We start from the raw sequence: 22,716 nt of genomic DNA on the forward strand, positions 1-22,716 counted from the left end.
GAGGTATACGCGGTTAATAGCTCTTGAATCAATCTGTGAACAGTCAACTCCTATTTGATGAGGTTTTTGGGTTTTTTTTTTCCAACTTACTTTAGAAGCTTGATTTTAGGAATCTCCACTGGTGTGATAGCATTGCTTTGAGCACCTGATTTGCATAGGCAGAGAAATATGGTTCACTTTCTCCTAGGGTCCCTGTGGCCTTCTTGACTTGCCCATCTGTACCACAAGCATATGCCACTTCCAGATTAGGGAGAGTTACAGCTCTGAGAGACAGACGGTGGACTGAGAGATCAGAGCCCTGCCCGCACTATTGAATGTAGACAGGCAACATCGAACCAGTGCTCAAGAGAGAGAGAGGTTAGTTTAGCAAGTGTCTACTAGAAATCGTCTTGGTGGTGGAATAACATGGGCAAGAAGGGCTACACAATTAGGAGAATGGAGTGCACAATGAAACTGCAGAGCCTCCTGTTAAAAAGTTACCAAGAATTTCAAGCCCAAGAGAGCAACATGTTAAACCAAGTGTGGGGCTCCAAACACGGCCAGTGTTTGGGGAGAGGAGAGGAGAGGAGAGAGGAGCAGGGAGTCTCCCCTCCCCCACTCCTAAGTGACAGACCAATGGCATGGGTCCGAAGCCCTTAGTATAGCTGACCTATATTGACCCAAGGGTGAAATGATTACAGGTTTTCCTAGCCTCACACAGCAGCTTAGACACAGGTATTGGAGGCTGTTTAATGACAGGAAATAATGTGTGAACCCATCCCTGTTTAACCAGCTTTGGTTGCTTTTTTTTTTCTACCAAGGCAATGTATCTAGCTTTCTGATGATTATCTGAACCTGGCAAAAAAATCTCTGGGGTGCAGGGTGCTGGGTAAAGTGTAGATCCTTTATCACCTTCAGTCCACTTCCTTAATTTTGCTTGTTCCTGGAGAGCAGGTGCTCTCTAGCTTTGGCCATCTCCCATTTTGCAGTCTTTTCTACCAGGAAGCCTGAGGGAAGCAAGTGTATTAACAATAAAACGTCTCCAAGGTTTGTACATCAGCTTGGAATGTCAGGACCAGTGAAAAGCTGTCACAGAAGGTGTGTGTGTGTGTGTGTGTGTGTGTGTGTGTGTGTGTGTGTGTGTGTGTGTGTGTGTGTGTGTGTGTGTGTGTGTGTGTGTGTGTGTGTGTGTGTGTGTGTGTGTGTGTGTGTGTGTGTGTGTACATGTGTGAAGGGGAAAGAGAGAGAGATCAGGACCAGTGAAAAGCTGTCACAGAAGGTGTGTGTGTGTGTGTGTGTGTGTGTGTGTGTGTGTGTGTACATGTGTGAAGGGGAAAGAGAGAGAGATGCACTTTGCTTCCCTACATCCTCTCCCCAGTTTTTATGAAAATCCATCTATCGATGACCCATTCTACACTTCTGCGTGTGCCACGCATGCTGTCTTGGTTTGGGGTCTGATTTTCCTGGCTAGCTGTAGAACTTCAGGTTTAGCCTTACAAAGTCTATATAGTCTTGTTGATTTCCACCTTGTATTTCACCTCACTTCCTCAGTTGTTCGGCCATTTGGCAGACTTGATACTCTGCCTTTTTTGTGTACTGATTACGCTGTCTGGCATGGCATCATCTGCAAACTTGGTAAGTCAGTCATTCTTAGATCTTCATCCAAATCCTTCATCAACTGTTGGTGAAGGTGCTGTTAAGTATAGCTCCTAATGGTGTCCTACCTAAAACTTCTTGCTCACCAGCTGAGGACTCAAATGAAGACGGGACTTTTCTGAAAAGGACATCATAAGACTTACCTTATTGACATCTGTTAACACGGTACCATCGGATGGACCAAAATCATGGCACTGCACAACTATTTGCTTCTCTCTGATCTACCAATTGGAATAGCCCTCTCACAGAAAGAAATGAGGTTAATTTTGCTGCTTCTCCACAAACCCCCTGGGAGACCCCACTGGCCTGTCATTTGGTGTTCTAAATGCTTGCGCGCCATCTGTTTAACGATCAAATCCAGAGATTTGTGTCCGGACCAGTGCCGAATGATCTTTGAAAGATAATTTATATGAACTTAGATTGTGCATTTTGGAGTGAGGAGACCTCTCTCCTCTCTCCCAATTACTGATCATTAGCCCGGTGCAGAGAACGCTTCCAAGTTGAGCTCTCGGCACGAAGTTCGTTGGGCTGTCTGACCTCATGAACCCCGCAGGCAGCACCCCGCACCGGGGAGGAACCGAGGTTCAAAAGTGGGGTCTCAGTATTGACACTCAGCCCAACTCTGTGTTTGGGGCTGAAGGCATTAACCTCTGCATCTCAGTTTTCCTCCTTTAAACAACAGAGAGCTAGCCAGGCACCAATGGCTCACACCTGTCATCCTAGTTACTCAGGAGGCTGAGATCTGAGGATCATGGATTGAAGCCAGCCTGGGCAGAAAAATCCTGGTGAGACTCTTATCTCTAACAAACTATTCAAAAAAGCCAGAAGTAGAGCTGTGGCTCAATTGGTAGAGCACTAGCCTTGAACAAAAAAGCTCAGGGAGGGCTCCCAGGCCCTGAGTTCAAGCCCCAGGACTTGCAAAACAAAACAGAGAGCTATGATAGTCTCTTAGCACTGGGTACGACGGCAAATAACCACTCCATTTGTGGCACTGGCTGTTTGCCATAGTTTCTCACCAGGATCACTGTTTTAGATGTAATCTCAGGACGATCCTGCATGGCCGCTTTGGTCCTCCTTTTAGTATGTTCATCTCACGCTTGGAAGATGCGAGATGTGTTCTTACAGCTTTAGCTGCTTGTCTCTGCTTCCCGTGGGGTTGCAGGCTCTCTGTGGACAGAGACTGCAACCTCTTCCAGGTCAGAGGATCAGAATTTAGAAGCTAGAATACAGATCACTGTTGAGAAGCTCTTCTACATTAGTCTTTGAAGTGCATTATGCCACAGGTAAGCTGGAATTCTGCTGTTGAATGAATTCTTTTTAAGGATGTTCTCTCTGGGGATTGCCTCCACTGCCGAGTGGCCAAACTAAAACTTGGCTGGGCCTCTTAAGAGGTTGAGGGAGACCCTCCTAGAACAGGCAGGAATCGCCGCTCCAGCACTGCCTTTATCAACAACAACCGCAGTATGAGTGGAGGTAATGATAGTAATATACTTTGGAAATTTTGAATTCACTTGAAAGCTTGGTAGCAGCACTTCTGCCAATCCTAGGGCTTGAACTCAGGGCCTGGGCACTGTCCCTGAGCTCCTTTTTGCTCAAAGCTAGAGCACTCTTAACCATTTGAGCCACAGCACCACTTCCAGCTTTTTCTGTGTATGTGGTACTGAGGAATCAAACCCAGGGCTTCATGCATGCTAGGCAAGCACTCTACCACTGAGCCACATTCCCAGACCTACCATATTCAAGCCATTCTTTTCCCAGTTCCTTTTTCAATCTACCTTTGCTAGTCTTAGTTTTCTAGTGCTGGGGATGTAATCCAGGGCCTATCGCATGCTAGGCAAGTGATCTACCACTGAGCTCCATAGATTAGTTTTCCACTTTATTTTTGGAGCATCAGACTTCTTCTGGCCTAGATAATAACCTAATTTTACTTTACACGGTGTTTACCTTTTATCAGTCTTACCTAGTCAAGGAGATGGAGCTAATTAGTTTTTGTCGCTTCTTAAAGCGTGTTTGTCACTATATCTACATTCCATGGTAATCTTTGTATCACATCTGATTATCTCATTGCGATCCCCAGTTCTCCCATTTTTTCATAATATTCAAAATGAAAATACGATATGAATTATTCATTATGATACTGCATTTAAAGTATTAACCTAACATTAGTTGCAAATTTGGAGCATATAACAACCATAACAAAAGCTAACCTGATTATCTGTTGTGAATTATTTTCATATCCTTACTGGCATTGTCATGTGACTTAATTTCCTTGTGGACAGAAACAGGTTCTTTGTTCAAAACTGAGTATCTCTCCTGGGTAATGAAGAGTGATTGATTGGTTCCTGGAGTCTTACATTACTGATGCTTGTTTTCTTTTTCTTTTTCTTTTTCTTTTTTTTGGGGGTCTGGTCATGGGGCCTGAACTCTGGTCGTGGGCGCTGTCCCTCAGTTCTTCAGCTCAAGGCTAGGGCTCTACCACTTGAGCCATAGCACCACTTCTGGCTTTTTTCTTTTTGCTTATGTGGTGCTGAGGAATCGAACCCAGGGCCTCAGGCATGCAAGGCAAGCGCTCTGCCACTGAGCCACCTTCCCAGTCCCCTGATGCTTGTTTTCTAATGCATATTGCTTCTTCTCCATTTCTCAACAATCATAAAGAAAATGATTTTGTTGTTGTTGGTAGTGGGGCTTGAACGCTGGGCCTGGGCGCTGTCCCTCAGCTCTTCAGCTCAAGGCGAGCACTCTACCACTTGAGCCACAATGCCACTTCCAGTTTTCTAGTGGTTCATTGGAGATAAGAGTCTCATGGACTTTCCTGCCCGGGCTAGCTTTGAACCGTGAGTCTCCGGAGTAACTAGGATTGCAGGCGTGAGCCACTGGCGTCTGGCTAGAAAATGAAGCTTTTGCAGCTGAACTTTTAAAACCTGTTTTCCAAACACAGAAAATTATACCAGCAGAATTGTGGTTCCTGTTTCCAGGACAACCTCAGAAACAAAAATGTAGGTTTCATCTCCTCACTCAGAAAGGCAAGTCCTGAGAAACACTTCTTTCTCCACGTAGTAACACTTCCAAACCACAGATCTGGGCTGTCTAATTGGAAATGATCCTGATCACTGGTAGAATTTTCTATAACTTCTCAGATGATAATTAATGATCAGACAGAGCCTCATGACTGCCGCTTAAAAACAAGATGATTATTCAGTTGCCAGGGCAAAGTTTTTGTTTCTTTTTCCCCCTCTAATGCTAAGGAAGAGAAAAAAGTAAGTAGAAGGGTTGTTTTTTGTTATTTGAAAAATGATTTGAAAATGATTTTTTAAAAATAAGATTATATTAGTTATTAGACATGGAAGATCTATCTCTACACCAAAACAAGAAAGGAAAACATGAAATCTAAAGACAGCAGTCTATTCTTCAGAGCTAGTTTCTTTGTTTCTTCAACAAACAAAGGATAGCTCAGTAACCTTGGATACATGACTTGAACTTTTAACAAGTGGAGGTGTTTTCACTGTCTGCTCTCCGAGGGTTGTGTCTAGTGTTAAAATTGAACAAATACATAAATCCATCTGGAAGTTAAGTAAGGGGCCAGGCTTAGTGTGCAGCTGTGTGTGTGTGTGTGTGTGTGTGTGTGTGTGTGTGTGTGTGTGTGTGTGTGTGTGTGTGTGTGTGTGTGTGTGTGTGTGTGTGTGTGTGTGTGTGTGTGTGTGTGTGTGTGTCTCTGTGTGTCTGTGTCTTTTTTTTTTTTTTTTTTTTTTGGTTGGTGGTAGGGCTTGACCTCTGGACCTGGGCGCTGTCCCTCAGCTCTTCAGCTCAGGGCTAGCACTATACCACTTGAACCACAGCACCACTTGCGGCTTTTTCTGCTTATGTGGTGCTAAGGTATCAAACCCAGGGCCTCATGCATGCGAGGCAAGCACTCTACCACTGAGCCACCTCCCCAGCCCCTTTGTGTGTGTGTCTCTTAAACCTGTAGGTTGCTATGAGTATTGTCGTGTCTCAGCAATATGGTGAAATAGCCGAGCCACACTGCTTGTCAGCTGATAGCCATTTTTCTTGTCAGCCATTCCCACTTTCCTCTGTTTAAAGGCAGATTTCTAATACATTTCCCCTTTCTGATTGATACGCAGCTGATTTATGTCCCCAGAGGAACAGGCTCCTCATCCAGGGGGTTGTGACTCCCAGTACCTCTAACCAAGAATGTCTGGGATGCATCTTGGTTTTGATCGTTCCTTCATCCACAGACATTTCTGGGTTATCCACCCTGTGCCAAGAATTGTGCCAGTCCCTGGGGAACCCGGAAATGAATAAATATAATTATTTTCAATCAGAAGGAGACAAGTAAATACAAGAATCATGTTGAGAGTGGCTGTGAAGGGATGAGCCGAATTTGGAAATCTGAGGAAAAAGCAAACTGAGCTCCATTTAGACACTGCTTGGGGCCAGGGATTCCATAAGAACTCTGGGAACTTTACAGCATTGCCCAAGCAACAGGTGGATATAGTAGTATGCAATGGGATCTTGGGAGAGAGGAAGGGAGATAGAGAAAGACAGACAGACAGACAGACAGACACCTTCCAGGCTTAGATATGGTAGATTCAAGAGAGACTTTGAGATGAAAGCTGTTCACAATGCCTCAATATAGATGTAACTTGTAGTTCTTGGAACTTGTAACTAGCCGGGCCACCAGTGGCTCATGCCTGTAATTCCTAGCTACCCAGGAGGCTGAGATCTGAGCATTATGGTTCAAAGCCAGACAAGCAAGAAAGTCTGTAAGACTATTATCTACAATTAACTGCTCCAAACAAACTGGAAGTGGCGGTGTGGCTCAAGCAGTAGAGCCTAGCCTTGAGCAAAAAGAGCTCAGGGAGCTGGGACATCAGTGGCTCACACCTGTAATCCTAGCTACTCAGGAGGCTGAGATCTGAGGATCACAGTTCAAAGCCAGCCTGGGCAGGAAAGGCCATGAGACTCTTATCTCCAATAAACCACCAGAAAACCGGAAGTGGCGCTGTGACTCAAGTGGTAGAATAGTGCTAGCCTTGAGCTGAAGAGCTGAGGGACAGCGCCCAGGCCAAGTTCAAACCCCTCGACTGACAAAAACAACAAAAAGAAGAAAGAGCTCAGGGACAGAACCCAGACCTGAGTTCAAGCCCCGGGACCAGCAAAAAATAAAATAAATATTGTGACCAGCTTGGAGTCCCTAACTCTATAGTAGTTTTATTCTTCAAGTTTGAGGCTTTAGACTGTATAAAACAGTCTAGTAATTTAATATTAGGAATTTCTCCTCCCTGATAAAAAAACTTCATATTCATTAAACCCTTCAGAACTTTGAACAAGTTCATATCTCACCCACCACCGGAAGTGGCCACGTGCCTAATCAGATGAAGTGACTGGGACTACCTGATTGGCTTAGATACATTACGACTACCCTAGGGAACGGGGTGGGGGGAAGGGTAGGAGGTCGAGGGTCCTCCCAGAGCATGTGACAGTGGGCGTGTTGCGGGGTGGGGGGGGAGTAACAACTGTGTCTGGTAGACAGCCACCAGGATCTCCTGAAATAACTAAGCCACAGCATCCACTGACTGCCCATCTGTGGAAATACGAAAAATAAAACCGCCTGACCATCTGCCTCAAGACGTGGGGGAGAGAGGGTGGGAGATGAGGAGCCATATCTGGTGTGGACAGAAATTTAGAATGACCCTCCTACATTTCCTGGTCACAAAGAAAACTTTTACAGTCAGAAAGGGAGAAAGAAGTTCTGGAACTCTGGTTTTCCTTGAGGGGCAATCCATTCACCCTTTAGCTAAAAAAGGAGAAAGACGTCGTTCTTCAGTGAACCCTTTTGAGACACTGCCAGAAGCTCTCACGGAGACTGGAAGGAAGCTTTGCAAATGAAGGCTTTAGAGAGGGGAAGGAGCCAGCTGCCTTAGAAAGACGAGGCAGATGCACAGGCTTTTGGCAGCTTAGCCCAAGAAAATGCTGGCTTTTTGCAGCTCCTGGTTAATTACGATATTTGGCAATTCGCTCTTTGGGCAAATGCTAGGCGGACAGAACTTTATGCAAGAAGAAGTTTGGCATTTTTTTTTTTCCTCCATGTGACCTAGAAGGATGCCCTCTGAAGGCTGGATCGGTCCATCCTGAAGCCAGCCCTGCCCTTGGATTGACACCACAGATTCTCTGCCGAGAACATGCAGTGAACACCAGTGCCGTCTCTAGCCTTAAGATGCTGCAGGTCACATTCCTGTTTTCCTCATTTATACAGACAAGGAAAGGCCGCAGAATTCACGTGCTTATTGATTTCTAGTTCAGGCAGTATCTGTCTTCAAACCACCTGCTCCTGATATTTATGTTTACTCTCTGTTCCTTCCAAAAAATAAAAGGCAACTTGTAAAGTTTCTTACAGTGCCAGCATGGAAACACTGCATGGAAGTTGTCACCACAAGTTTAAAACATAATCTAGACTGGAGCCAGAGATAGTATATTTGCCAAAAAAATGTTTGAAATAATTCAACTCTTTTGTCTGTCTCATTAATTACTATCTGCTTATCATCTGTGTATAATAACTCTATTTTCTGTTAAAGTATTTCTTGGTGAGGTTATACTAAGTCTAGGAATTACTGTATCTTTTTCTTTGCTTTTGTGTGTATGTGTGTGTGTACACACGTGGATTCTGAGGCTTGAACCCAGGGCCTGGGCACTCTCCCTGAGCTCAGGGCTAAGTGATCTACCACTTGAGCCACAGCTCCAGTTCTGGCTTTTCTTTTCTTTTCTTTTTTGGTTGTTGTTTATTGGAGTCTCACAGATTTTCCTGTCCAGGCTGGCTTCGAAACACTATCTTCAGATCTCAGCCTCTTGAGTAACTAGGATTACAAGCATGAGCCACTGCTGTCCGGTTTTGTGCTGTCAGCAATACAGACACAGGCAGATCACAATTAAAAATTGGTGAAATTTCCCATTATTTTTTTTTTATCCCTGTGTTGGGGGAGATGGTGTCGGAGCCTCTCTGTACCTCCTGGGCACTGCTGCAGACACTCACTACCCAACTGCAGGGTCTCCTAGGCTCTGCCAAGACAGAGGATGGTGGGCGCCTCTCACCCCTCCCCTAGGGCAGGGAAACTTAGCGCCTCACGTTCTACAAGCACTAGCTCTTAGAGTCTCTCTAGGATGAAGGTTCAGATGCCCCCATTGGTAACTGTCTCTGTAACACTGTTTAAGGCCTTCCTTTCCTTCTGGATCTTATGTCCTCACTCCTCTGCACTCCACCTACATTCAGACCATTATCTCAGTCTTGCTTTCTTTTCCTTCTTTTATTTTCTTTTTCTTTCTTTCTTTCTTTCTTTCTTTCTTTCTTTCTTTCTTTCTTTCTTTCTTTCTTTCTTTCTTTCTTTCTTTCTTTCCTTCTTTTTGTCGTTCATGGGACTTGAACTCTGGGCCTGGGTGCTGTCCCTCAGCTCTTCAGCTCAAGGCGAGCGCTCTACCACTTGAGCCACAGCGCCACTTCTGATTTTCTGGTGGTTCATTGGAGAGAAGAGTCTCACCAACTTTTCTCCTCTGGCTGCCTTTGAACCTTGATCCTCAGATCTCAGCCTCCTAAGTAGCAAGGATGACAGGCGTGAGCCAGACTTACTTTTTGATGGTCTTCTAGAAATGACTCCTCTAGAGCTGAGCATGGCTTAGATGAGAGTCCCTTACTTTTTTTTTTTTTTTAAATCTCGTGATAGCTTGGCACTTGCTCTAATCCTGCCTGTAATCCTAGCTACTGCTTAGGAGGCTGAGATTGGAGGATTGAAATTCAAAAGGCCAGTCTAAGCAGCAAAGTCTTGAGAATCTTCATCTCTAATTCACTAGCAAAAAGCCAAGCTAGAGGTGTGGTTCAAGTGGTAGTATCAGCTAAGCTAGCAAGCTAGGTAAGCACAAGACCCTGAATTCAGTCAGACCTGGTATTAATACTAGAAAAAGTCATGTGGTTGGGCTGGGAAGGTGGCTCAGTGGAAGAGTGCTTGCCTTACATGCATGAGGCCCTGGGTTCGATTCCTCAGCACCACACAAACAGAAAAAGCCAGAAGTGGCACTGTGGCTCCAGTGGTAGAGCACTCGCCTTGAGCTGAAGAGCTGAGGGACAGCGCCCAGCCCCATGACTGACAAAAAAAAAAAAAAAAAAAAAAGTCATGTTGTATGAAGCTTGACTGTTCTTTTGGATAAAAGTGGATAGCTGGGCACTAGTGGCTTGCGCCTGTCATCCTAGCTATTCAGGAGGTTGAGATCTGAAGATCACAGTTCAAAGCCACCCTGGCAGGAAAGGCCATGAGACTCTTATCTCCAATAAACCACCGAAAACTGGAAATGGTGCTGTGGTGGCTCAAGTGGTAGAGCACTAGCCTTGAGCTGGAGAGCCGAGGGACAGCGCCCAGGCCCAGAATTCAAGCCCCACGACCGATTAAAAAAACAAAAACAAAAAAAAAGAAGTAGTCGCCCTAGTTTGGCATCGGCTCCTAATGCCTATAATGGGGAGGAGAGGATCATGATTTGAAGTCAGCCTGGGCAGAAAAGCTGACAAGACCATTCATCGGTGGGCACAGCAGCGCATGCCTGTCCACCCCAGCTGTACGGGAAAGGCAAGATTGGAGGAGCACAGTTGCAGGGCAGCCCAACACAGAAAAATCCACGGGACTCCACAGAAAGGAAGCCCGGCACGGTGGCCCATGCCCGTGGTCCCAGCAGACATCTTTGATTCTAAGCTACGTGGGAGGCTGAGATGAGGAGGATTGTAGTTCTTGGCCAGCCCAGGCAGAGAAATCTGAGACTACTTCTGCACAGAGGAGGTTGATTCCAACAGAAACCCTCAAGTAGGTGGGTTGAGGCTTTGACATGAACCCTGAAGGGAAAGCAAGACCTTATCCTAGAAAGATAGCCAGTGAGAAACGGGGTGGAAAGCATAGCTTCGTAGTGGTAATGCGCCAGCCCAGCAAGCCTGAGGCTTTGGGTTCGAATCTCCAGTACTACTGGACAAAACCCTCATAAGGGGAGAAAAACAATGAAATAGCTTTTTTTTTTTTTCTCTCCTGAACTCTGGGCCTGGGCGCTGTCCCTGAGCTCTTCAGCTCAAGGCGAGCACTCTACCACTTGAGCCACAGCGCCACTTCCGGTATTCTGAGTGGTTCATTGGAGAGAAGAGTCTCACAGATGTTTCTTGCCTGGGCTGGCTTTGAACCACGATCCTCAGATCTCAGCCTCCTGAGTAGCTAGGACGACACGCGTGAGCCACCGGCGCCCGGCTTGAAATAACTGGATGTTCTCACTGTCATGACACTGCTGCCTTACATCCTTCAGTTTTAAGCGGGGCAGTGGGGGGGGGGGGGGAGCAAGGAATCCAAACCTCTGGTGACTTTGTGATCATTGCCTGAGTTTTTGCAATGACTTATGGTCATGGGGGAAGCGCTTACGTGGCGCAGGCTCCCAGGTGTGGACCGAGCAGGTGACTCTGTCTAGTTTAAGGGCCTTGAGGTCCTTCCCATCTTAGAGTCCTCTGATGGCCCCCTTTGTACCCCTGCCTGTGCATCTCCAACTTATTTTCTTAACCTCCCTCCTGGAATTGTTCCTTTGGAATTTTTCATTTTGGCTTTAGATTTTTTTCTTTCTTTTGTTTTTGTCAGTCACGGGGCCTGAACTCTGGGCCTGGGCGCTGTCCCTCAGCTCCTCAGCTCAAGGCTAGCACTCTACCACTTGAGCCACAGTGCCACTTCTGGCTTTTTCTGTTTGTGTGGTGCTGAGGAATCGAACCTAGGTTCTCATGCATGTAAGGCAAGCACTCTACCACTGAGCCACCTTCCCAGCCCCTGGCTTTAGATTCTTCTTTGCGAACTCAGAAGCCAGGGAATTGACTGATCTTTTCTGTACTGATTCTCTCTCTCTCTCTCTCTCTCTCTCTCTCTCTCTCTCTCTCTCTCTCTCTCTCTCTCTCTCTCTCTCTCTCTCTCTCTTCTTTCTTTTCTCTCTCTCTCTCTTCCCTCTAAGGCCATGTCGGCTGCTAAGTTGATCAGGTAACAATGTGAAAGAGTACACAGAAGTTTTGGGGGAAGTAACCTATGAACAATCTCTCAAACATTTCATATGCCCCGTTTGCAGAAAAGGTGGACCCAGTTTCAAGGGGCTGGCGTTAACCATGGTCACCCCCTAAAATTTCCAAAGTCCATCTCCCAAGTGTGTCCATCTATTTAGATAGAAAGAAGCATATGGCATTCAGAAAAGAGGAGCCGGAGGGTTGCAAAATGGCGAGGTCCCCAGGGAAAGCCCATCTTGGCCGTTGTCATGGAAGTTTCTCCCGACCACTTGTGGGCTCTGATAAAAAGAAACACCTGTCACATTTCTCCAAAGGGTGACAGGCTGAGAGCCACAGAGCCAGGGGAAAGCTGCTCACTTGGTAAGCTCCGATATGGATCTCCTATTAGGCAATAGGCCACGAGAGTCTCTCGTGTCCGTTCAGGGCCACGGGTGTAGTGAGCTGAAGGTCTGGGCCAGCTCGAGAGGATTATGGTAGATACCCACCCATCTTAGCAGCCGGGGCGGGGTGGGAGGGGGCCAGGGCAGGGTGGGAGGGGGCCAGGGCAAATGAGATCTTCCACCTTATCACCGGACTGCCAGATGGGGCTCCGGTAATGACACATAGACTTCTTGCTCTGCTACACAATGGTTAATATTCACCAGAAGGAGAAACTAAACATCTTGAAAGTTTTTCTTCTGTAGCATTTGTGCCTCCATAGCAAGAGAACAAGACACGTCTCTGGCCTTGTTTTTTCATGCTTCACCACTGTGCCTGTCACAAGTGCATGCTAGCTGGGACATGGTTTCTGGAAAGGCGCAGCCGGGAATATGTCACTGAGCTTTGCCTGCTGCGTTGTAGCCTTCGGAAGTCTACAGGGAAGGGCGGCTCCTGTGGCATTTCCAGTTCATGCAGGCGCAGACCCTGCCAGTCTGGGTAACAGGTCATTCTGTTAGAGTATGTCCATCACCTAGCATGAATGTCAGTAGACGTTACTTCATCGTCAAGTCAAGACATCCATGAGGTCTTCTGAACCTAACAAAACCAGTGCCATGCACCTGCTTGGGGAAGGAAAGCCCATGTGCCAACTCTGTAACTGCGATCATGTTGGAAGACACCTGCACTGGCAGAGGGGCCCGGCGTCCTCTCCACTGCTGCCCACTTGGAAGCAGCCGGGGCCTGCCGAGGGCTGTCTCCTGAGGATGATTCTAGATCAGCATGAGCAGACCAGGGAGGACACTGACGATAATGAGACTTTCAATAATGGTCTTCTCTTGGCTGGGAAGGTAGCTCAGTGGTAGAGTGCTCGTCCAGCATGCATGAAGCCCTGAGTTCGACTCCTCAGTACCACATAACACAGAAAAAACCAGAAGTAGCGCTGTGGCTCAAGTGGTAGAGCGTTCACCTTGAGACAAAGAAGCCCAGGGACAGTGTCCAGACCCAGAGTTCAAACCCCAGAACTGGCAAAAAAAATAAAAAATAAAAAAAGTAATAATGGTCGGGCTGGGAAGGTGGCTCAGTGGTAGAGTGCTTGCCTTGCATGCATAAGGCCCTGGGTTCGATTCCTCAGCACCATATAAGTAGAAAAAGCTGGAAGTGGCGCTGTGGCTCAAGTGGCAGAGCACTAGTCTTGAGCTGAAGAGCTGAGGGACAGCGCCCAGGTCCAGAGTTCAGGCACCATGACTGGCAAAAAAACATTAATAATAATGGTCATCTCAGAAGTTTATCTCTTGAGACGTTGGGATGGAAATGTGATCCATCTGGCACTGGATCTTTCCCAGCACTGTAGCAGGAAGAGAGCATGTTGCTGCTTTCCTGCTTGGGTTCTCAGCTTTCCAGGACAGATCTAGCTAAGAATGGCTGCGTACAACTGGGTGGATTTTTTTTTTTTTTAACTGTAGACCCACCGAGAGACATGGGAGAGGAAATACTACATAGCAGTGTATGAACTGCAGCATCAAAGCTTCCGGGTCCCCAAGTGTGACCCAGGAAGTACATTCTGCCTGTGGTATGGCTGGAGGAGATCCTGTTTTCTCCACAAGAACAATGCCTGGAGGGCTGGCTGCCCATAAGAACTCAAGAACAGTTGACAGAATAGCGTGGATCGAATAGTAGACCCCTCTTCTCTTAACGTTGAATGGAGCCAGTATTTGCTAGAATCCAGGAAGCAATTTTAACATGAAACGGTATTAATTAACATATAAGTTTAAAGCATGTCCTTGTACATTTGCTCTGTTGTTTAAGTAGATGGCCGCCATTTTCATGTCCCCTGGTTTTACAGCCCCTTTATCTTGTTTTTTTTTTTGCATACATCATATCCATAACACTAATTTTTTTGTGTGTTTATCTTCTGTAATATACAATGCAAATTGAGCAATGTGAGCTCAGATCTTCCTCGCTTGGCTTCCAAAGTAGCTGAGATGTCAGGGCAGGACACCGTATCCTGCGTGCTGAGGGAGATGAGGTTTTGCTAACTTTTCACCTAAGCTGTCCCAGACCAAGATCTTCCTGTTTAATAATCTCTCTATGACTAGGATGAAGGCATGTACCACCATGCCCTATTTATGATTGAGTTAGAGCCTGGGCTGGCCTCAAACATGATCCTCCTGATCTCTGCTTTCTGAAGAGCTGGGATTACACTATACACCTTTAGATTTTTTTTTTTAACATGTTGAACCATACTCTGAATTGTTTTGTCAAAACTGGATAGCAATTTATTTTGCAGAATGTCCTTATCCAGCTTTTTTTTTTTTTTTTGGGTAAGCATTTTCCCAGCAAAGATCACTGATAATTATCCTTCATCAATTTATATCCACGTAAGTCTGAATTAATGACTGCACACAACTGTCATGGGTAGACTCGAGTGTAAACACAGTGTTTCGGGAAGTTGGTGAACTTGCCAGAGAGGCCTCATAGCCCTGGGCACTGCTGACAACCAGGGCGTCGTGAGCATCTGTTAGACACCGCTGGAGAATGAGGACTGATTTATCAGTTGCTCCAAGGGCCTATAATTAAGAGCGTGTCTACTGTAAATACATTTTAATTAATATGCATAGGTAGCATCTCTGAAAGAACATCTCTGCAAAATGTTTTTCTAGTGCAAGCTCTGCAGAGCCTACTCTTAATGAACAGCGGGAGCCACCTTAAAATCAGCAGCATCTGGCTGAACGCATAATTGGTGCTCTGCAGTGCTTTTCTCCAGCCATCCTGTCTACACTGTGGTCCCGTAATTGATTTGCTCATCAGACTACTTTTCTTAAATGGGAAAGAGCAAATGTTTTGGTCCAATCCTCATTAAGTTATCACAATTTTTTTTAAAAAAAATTAATGATTTGGAGATTTACTGAGCTCTCCTATTTATACAGGCTAGAGATCCTAAATACCTCTTCTAATATAATCAGCGATGCTTTCCTTCTCTCAATGCTTTAGTAGTAGCAATAAAGTATGATAGGTGAATGACAGTCTATTAAAAATATTCTCCTGACTGGTAATAAATGGATGGATTTGGAAAATTTTAGGACTGCAAGATCAAGAAATGAATGCATGTGTGTGTGTGTGTGTGTGTGTGTGTGTGTGTGTGTGTGTGTGTGTGTGTGTGTGTGTGTGTGTGTGTGTGTGTGTATACATACGTATGTACAGAGTCAGAGAGAAGACAGGAATGAGATAGTGATAGGCAAAAAAGAAAATAAGACATGCAGGTAGATAGTTGAAGGTTTCAGATTTTATATATACTAGAGAGAGAGAGACAGAACACAGAGAGACAGAAACAACGCGAGAAAGACCCAGTGAAATCAAATGACTGGTGAGACACAAGAAGGGCCAATCCCAGCAGTGCTGTTTGGCACAGATGTGGAAGGCAGAGGCCCTGAGGAGGCCACGTCACTGATCAGGACAGGAAGAGGACCCAGGAACACCCAAGGAAACAGCATCATAACAGGCAGCAAGAGCCATACGAGCTCAACGCAACCTATGCACCTGTTAAGTGGTTCTATACCACTGATTTAAATGAGTTTTGTGTTTTTTTTTTAAAACCCTAAACGTATTTACCTTTTTTTTTTTTTTTTTTTTTGCCACAGAAAGGTATTGAAGGAAATCTCTGTTGGAGAACTAAACCCAAACGAGACTATCCAGGCCAGTTTGGAAGCCCAGCTCCTTTCCAAGCTAGACCATCCAGCCATTGTCAAGTTCCATGCAAGCTTTGTGGAGAAAGCTAACTTCTGCATCATCACAGAATACTGCGAGGTGAGCTTCTTCTTCTCTCCCGAGATCTTAATAGAAATCTGGGTCATAGTAAAAAGCCTTATGTAAAGCGATGACATCTCCAAAGTTCAATTATCAAACCACAAGACAGACTAATAGAGACCTTCATGTCTTGAAGCAAAGAATAACCATTCCTAAAAGACGGACAAAACTCATTTCTAATGAACCATCTGTCCACCGTGGCAAACTCAGTCACAGGGAATATATATTTTAAGATCACTGAAGTGTCTTCTTTCTCCAAGGGATGATCAGGAAAATCACTAAGGTGATGAGACGGATAGAGTGGTGGTACTTCTGAACAGCCACCCTGGCAATAGGTCTCAAAGCCGTGTGAAATGACAGACATTTGCATGCATAGCTATGCTGTGATTCAATCCTCTTTCTTTAGGTCCTTCACTTAATAGGCCATCTTAATTCAGACATGACTGGCTTGTACTGATACCTCTGCTACTGCTTTTGGCAGGGTGAATTTATTTGTTGGTGGTGGTGGTTGTAGGACTTGAACTCATGGCCTGCACGCTGTCCTTGAGCTCTTTTGCTCAAGGCTAGCTAGCACTCTACCACTTGAGCCACAGCTCCATTTCCATTTTTGGAGTGGCTGATTGAAGATCAGAATCTCATGGGGACTTTTCTGCCCAGGCTGGCTTCAAACCACCATCCTTGGGTCTTAGCCTCCTGAGTAGCTAGGATTACAGGTGTGAGCCTCAGACACCTAGCAAAGTGAATTTTTTAAACAGCTTTACAGTCTTAGAATACTTTAACTTGTCATTAGCACCGTCCAGTAGAACTTCCTATAATGGTGGAAATGTCTATACTTGTTTTGTCCAGTATAGGAGTTACCAGTCATACCTGGCCTACTAGCCCTTGAAGTTGAGCTGGATGCTATGTTTTGGTTAATTTAAATAATTTAAAACAATCCTGTATAGCTAAGGGCTACCATATTGGTAGGCATAGATGATGTGCCTTAACTAATTTTTATGTAATTTTTGCATTATTAGACAAATTAAAGAATAACACAATGAACACCGTTTACCTTTCCTCCAGATTCCCCAGTTTTTCCACATTTGATTCATCATACTATTTATTTATCTACTCTATCTTAACTATTCTTTCTTTTTTTTTCCCTGAACCATTTGAGAGTAAATGTGGTATGATTTGGATCTTGGCTGTCCTCTGAAGGCCAGGTATTAAAGGCTTACTTGGCAAGCATCCTGACAGTGGGCGGAGCCTGGTGGGAGGGAGGGAGGTCCCTGGGGCGTGTCCTGTGAGGGATGTCGGAATGCTAGTCTCCTCCACTACCCCTCTGCTTCCTGGCTGCACTGAAGTGAGCAGCTTTGTTCCAGCACTGCTCCCTACCATGATGTCCTGCCCCTCCCACCCCCACCCCAGGCTTAACAGTGATGAAGCCAGACAACCAGCCCTGGACCCAAATCTCCGAAACCAGTGAGCTGAAACCTTTCCTCCTCTGAAACCGAATATTTTGAGGTATTTTTGTCATAGCAACAGAAAGCTGATGAGTGCAAAGTTGCCAACGAGACGCTTCTTTGTCCCAAATACTTTCTGATTTGTTAAAAAGCGAAGAACCTTCTCCCAAGTCCAGTACAACCGATTACAGGAAGCTCAGGAAATTAACACTGACACAACTGTGACTGTGTAATCCCAGCACTTCTCAAAATGGGATCCCAGACCAAGAGCATCCACATCGCTAGGGAACTCGTTGGCCTCCAGCCCAGTCATACTGAGTCAGAACTCTGGGGGTGGGGTTCAGCCATCTGTGTTGTGACAAGCTGATCAGGTGAGTTGGAAATAAGTTCAAGTTTGAGAATCACCCCATCAAACTCACCATCCATATGCAAACTCAGTCTCTTTAGCTAGAGGAAGGACAATTCTATTTTAAAAAAATGTGTGTGTGTGTTGGTAAGGATCTAAAACCGGGGGGATCATCTGTGTTAATTTTTAAACACTGGGCTGCTCTCCAGGGCGGAGCTGAGGGTTCCCATCACCGTTGCCATGGTGATGGCTGCTGGCTGCACTGGAGACCAGCTTGGGTGGGTGGGGGGAGGTCTTTGCTCCCCTGAGCGGTCAGGCTGCCACTTCCCAGCGTCCTGAGGAATGGTACACACTGTCTTTGAACCTGAAATGTAGGGAAGGGTTTGGTCAGGTTGAACAGGGCAAACGGACATTTCCACTAAGGAACAATGTGATAAGAGGCTCAGGGGGTAGAAAAGCACACCGTGATTGTTCAAACATTAGGCGAACGTATTTTCAGTGTTGGGTTAAATATGAAATACAGGGTCCATTTATGTCATCGTCTAATGTCTTGTCTCCACGTGTGGCCACTAGGCCACCTCCAGAGTCACCTAGGAATATCCAAGTTGTGTGTTTCCAGCAAGCAGCTGGCTGATCTAATACACTCGAATTCACACCCCAGTGGGGGATGTTTATTTAATGGAGATGTGGCAGGGTGAGGGAATAGCATTTTGAGATATCGGCCCAGTGAATTAATAAGAGACCGCCTTTTAATTTTAAAGCAAAGACAAGTAGGGCAGAATGATTTTTCATGCTTCTTCTAGCCTTCAAACGCAGACATGGTTTTTGTTTTTTTTGTTTTTTCCCTTTGTATATTCTTCTCCCATTTCAGATTTGTATCTGGGCTTCTTCTGAGAATGTTCTACTTTGGTCTTTTAAGCTAGTTGTTTTTCTATAGACAGCTTTAAAAATGGATTAATTTTTTAAAAAATCAAATCCTTATAGGATTTAACTTTTTCATGATAATCAAAGATGACGTTTAAAACACTGTAGTTGAGTCTTTATTTCTTGAAAGCCTTGGTATTTTAAAGTTCTCTGATGTCGGCTATCTATGATGAGGAACTGAGGCTAGACCATTAATCAACCAATGATAGTTTGGGCTACAGAATTTTGAAACTTTAGAAGTTAACATCAAGGCTTTGTCATAACTTTCAAGGGCTGACATTAGTGAGGGAAAGCATTTTCTGACAGCATTACAGACTGATGGAGGCGTCAATGATGGTTCAAGTTCAAGTCTGTATTCTTCATTAAAGTTGTTCTGCCGGAAAAAAAAAATCATCCACATTTCTCAAAGACAAGAAAACAAAATGAACTGAGACTAATCAGAACTTAAACTGTGATGTGGCAGCTCATCCAAAGCATTTAGCTTTGACTTGGAAGAAAGCTTAGAGAAAATAATAAATGTTTTTCATATTGCTAGGTTCAAATCAGACTACATCACAAAAAATTGTATTTCTTTCTCTGTCATAGCCGAACATAATTTTTGTCTGAACCCGTGCTTGATTTGTCTCCCTTAATTAAATCCTTAGAAAATAATCCACAGAGTATTTATTAAAGAACACATTAAGTACAAACAAACAGTTTTTCTTGCAGATAAGCATACAAAATGAAAATTGTAGGAGGAGGGATTTACATACAAGACCCAGCTCTGTGATGTAGTCTTTTGGTGTTCCATCAAGAATGGATAACATTTCCTCTAGAGGGCCAGGGTGTGTTTGTGTCTCTCCTTCTAACATTTTACTTCCTAGAGACTGGTCCTTTTTCCCTTCAATAATGAACTTGTGTAGTTACAGGAAAGCAAAACAGGAAGCAAGCATACAACTTCTGTTCTGTATTTGAGGAGAGAGTTGGGTGCTGGGAATGTAGCTCGGTGTGTCTTAGCATCCACGGGACAGGCTGCATGAAGAGATGCTGGCCACGCTGTAGTAAATGTCACTGGACAGTATGCCCTCATATGGCAAAGGACTCAAAAGAATAAAATGCAGAAGCAGAGAGACAGTGTAAAATCCTACAGTCCTTCAAATGGGAAATAAAGAGTCGTCATTGTAGTTTTAGATAAGGTGATGATGTACACAGGGATTACAGTTACAAAGGTCAGGTAAAGAGTACATTTCTTTTTTTTTTTTGTCGGTCATGGGGCATGAACTCTGGACCTGGGCGCTGTCCCTCAGCTTTTCAGCTCAAGGCTAGCACTCTACTGCTTGAGCCACAGCGCCACTTCCAGTTTTCTGGTGGTTCATTGGAGATAAGTGTCTCACAGACTTCCTGGCTGGCTTTGAACCACAATCCTCAGATCTCAGCCTCCTGAGTAGCTAAGATGTCAGGTATGAGCCACCTGCACCCAGCAAGAGCACATTTCTTTTTTTGGTGGGAGGGAGTCCGGTCGTGGGGCCTGAACTCTGGGCCTGGGCGCTGTCCCTCAGCTCTTCAGCTCAAGGCTAGCACTCTACCACTTGAGGCACAGCGCCACCTCCGGCTTTTTTCTTTTTGCTTATGTGGTGCTGAGGAATCGAACCCAGGGCCTCATGCATGCAAGGCAAGTGCTGAGCCACCTTCCCAGCCTAAGAGTACATTTCTTTTTGGACAATGTCACCTCTTCCCTTGCTCTCTCCCACTTTTTCCCTCTCATTCCCACCCATTGGTTGTATAGTTCATTTTCAACATTAGTGTCCAGTGAGTACCACTGCTGCACTTGTTCGCCTAGGAATGCTATTTTAAAGCAGAGAGACAAATGCCTCAATTTCAGGATCCTTAACACTTGGGGCAGGTAATTATGTGTGTGAAAGCCATGTTCATAAAAGACAGCTATGCTTATGTTTGGCCTTTGGAAGAAATAAGCATTGGGTGAATAGAAAGAGCTGGGAGGCAGTTTCAGTGATATTTCTTTAAAGTAAGTTTTTCTTTTTCTCTCACTCTTTCCCTTTCTTCTTTCTTCTCTCCGTCTCTCGCTTGCTGTCTCTCCATCCTCATTCCTCATCTAAAATGATTCAGGAAAGAGATGGCGACATTCAATCTTTCTGTCACTGGAGATGTTTTAGAAAATCTGAATTATTGGGATAAAATATTGAATGATTGTGGTTCTTGTTTTAATCTCTCTCTGTCTCTCTGGGTTTTTTTTGGGGGGGGAGGGGTTGGTCTTGGGGCTTGGACTCAGGGCCCATGCACTGTCACCTGAGCTGTTTTTGCTCAAGGCTAACACTCTACCACTTTGAGCCACAGCTCTACTTCCAGTTTTTGAATGGTTAATTGCAGATAAGAGTCTCATGGCCTTTCCTATCCAGGCTGGCTTTGAACTGTGATCCTTAGATCTCAGCCTCCTGAGTAGCTAAGATTACACGTGTGAGCAACTAGCACTTCATTCTCTCTCTCTCTCTCTCTCTCTCTCTCTCTCTCTCTCTCTCTCTGTATGATGGAAAGCTTTGCAAAGGTCTTCTTAGATGGAAAAACAGAACTAAGGCTGAAAACAATGTATTTGCATATATTTATAGCTCCTCTTTTGTCTGAAGGGCTTTCATGTTTTGGACGTAAATATGGCAGCAGCAGTGTGGTTGATCCAACAGAATTATGGTAAACTTTATAGAGGATTTAGAAAGTGAGAAGCTGTAAAGGCAGGTTTGAAGAAGGAGAAGAAAATGATGGTCTTTTCTTGCTAAGGCATACAATGTTTAACTCCCTATATTTTTATATTCCAACAAGCGTGGATCTCCTTGGCCCAGAAAATCCAGCAGGCCAACGGTGCTTCAGCTAGGCTGCAAGTCAATGTTTGATTGTCTCTGCGTGGAATGAGGGAAAATGCTAAGCAAATATTTAACACACATTGCACCAAAAGGACTTTTTTTTTAAAAAAAAAAAAATGCATTATGGGGTGGGGTGGGGGATGGGGAGGGTAGTCATGGAGATGGGAGGGAAGGGATGGTAGGGGAAAAACAGAGAAGGAGGCAACAATGCTTGATAAGAAATGTACTCATTACCTTGCTCGTGTAACTGTAACCCCTCTGTACAGTATTTTCACAATAAAACTTATTTTAAAAAAATGTATTACAAATGAATTAGTCAGTTGACCTCATGTTGCTTGACTACAAGTGCTTTCTTTCTCTTGGATTGTCGCATTGCCTATGAATGCTTTCCCTTTGTATCTAAGGAGGACTCTTAAGGACGGGTGTGTGGATAGCTTCATGCTGCCTCTCGTGTCTCCTGTGGATGTGGAAGGTCCCTGTCCCTCTCTCCATGGAGGCTGCAAAGACCAAGCCCAGTTGCTCTGTTCTGATTTTGCTGTTTTCCAAAATTAGACTTACCCCTTCCACGAGATAGTGCCTGCTCGCTCAGGCCAGCACTGGAAGCAGAACCTGGGCTGTCCTGGAGATGGAGCCTAGAGCTGAGCTGTTAGAAGCAGTGTAAATGTGTGTTCAGGCCGTAGAGGTCAAGGCTGAGGCCCGATGTCGAGTTTGGTAGTTCCAGAGCGTGTAAGCCTTACCTTCTCACAATATGGAGTCAAGGCCAAGACTTGACTTTTTTTTTTTTTTTTTTTCGGTTGGTCGTGGGGCCTGAACTCTGGGCCTGGGCGCTGTCCCTCAGCTCTTCAGCTCAAGGCTAGCGCTCTACCACTTGAGCCACAGCACCACTTCCGTTTCTTTTTGTTTGTTTGTTTGTTTTTGGTGGTTCATTAGAGATAAGAGTCTCATGGAGCTGGGTGCCAGTGGCTCACACCTGTCATCCTAGTTACTCAGGAGGCTGAGATCCGAGGATCGCAGTTCAAAGCCAGCCCAGGCAGGAAAGTCCGTGAGACTCTTGTCTCCAATAAGCCACTAGAAAACTGGAAGTGGCGCTGTGGCTCAAGCAGTAGAGCGCTCGCCTTGATCTGAAGAGCTGAATGACAGCACCCAGGCCCAGAGTTCAAGCGTCACAACCAACCAAAAAAAAAAAAAAGACTCATGGCCTTTCCTGCCTGGGCTGGCTTTGAACTGTGATCCTCAGATCTC

General features: G+C 45.1%; 1 protein-coding gene across 8 annotated transcripts in view; it reads left to right on the plus strand.

Annotated features, from left to right (window-relative positions):
• Nek11 (NIMA related kinase 11) overlaps positions 1 to 22,716 on the plus strand; it is a 109,373-nt gene that overhangs the window by 18,978 nt on the left and 67,679 nt on the right. For 7 of the 8 annotated variants that reach the window (XR_011368530.1, XM_070005405.1, XM_070005406.1 and 4 more), the window contains one exon: positions 15,745 to 15,910. Coding sequence is in view for 6 of the 8 variants with exons in the window: in XM_070005405.1 (XP_069861506.1) it covers positions 15,745 to 15,910 (166 nt within the window). In the remaining 2 variants the exon portion in view is untranslated. The remainder of the gene's footprint in view (positions 1 to 15,744; positions 15,911 to 22,716) is intronic. The other variant, XM_070005411.1, reaches the window with a different exon arrangement.

Source organism: Dipodomys merriami, unplaced genomic scaffold (genome assembly GCF_024711535.1).
Source record: "Dipodomys merriami isolate MVZ:Mamm:240054 unplaced genomic scaffold, mDipMer1.0.p SCAF_68, whole genome shotgun sequence".
NCBI lineage: Eukaryota > Metazoa > Chordata > Mammalia > Rodentia > Heteromyidae > Dipodomys > Dipodomys merriami.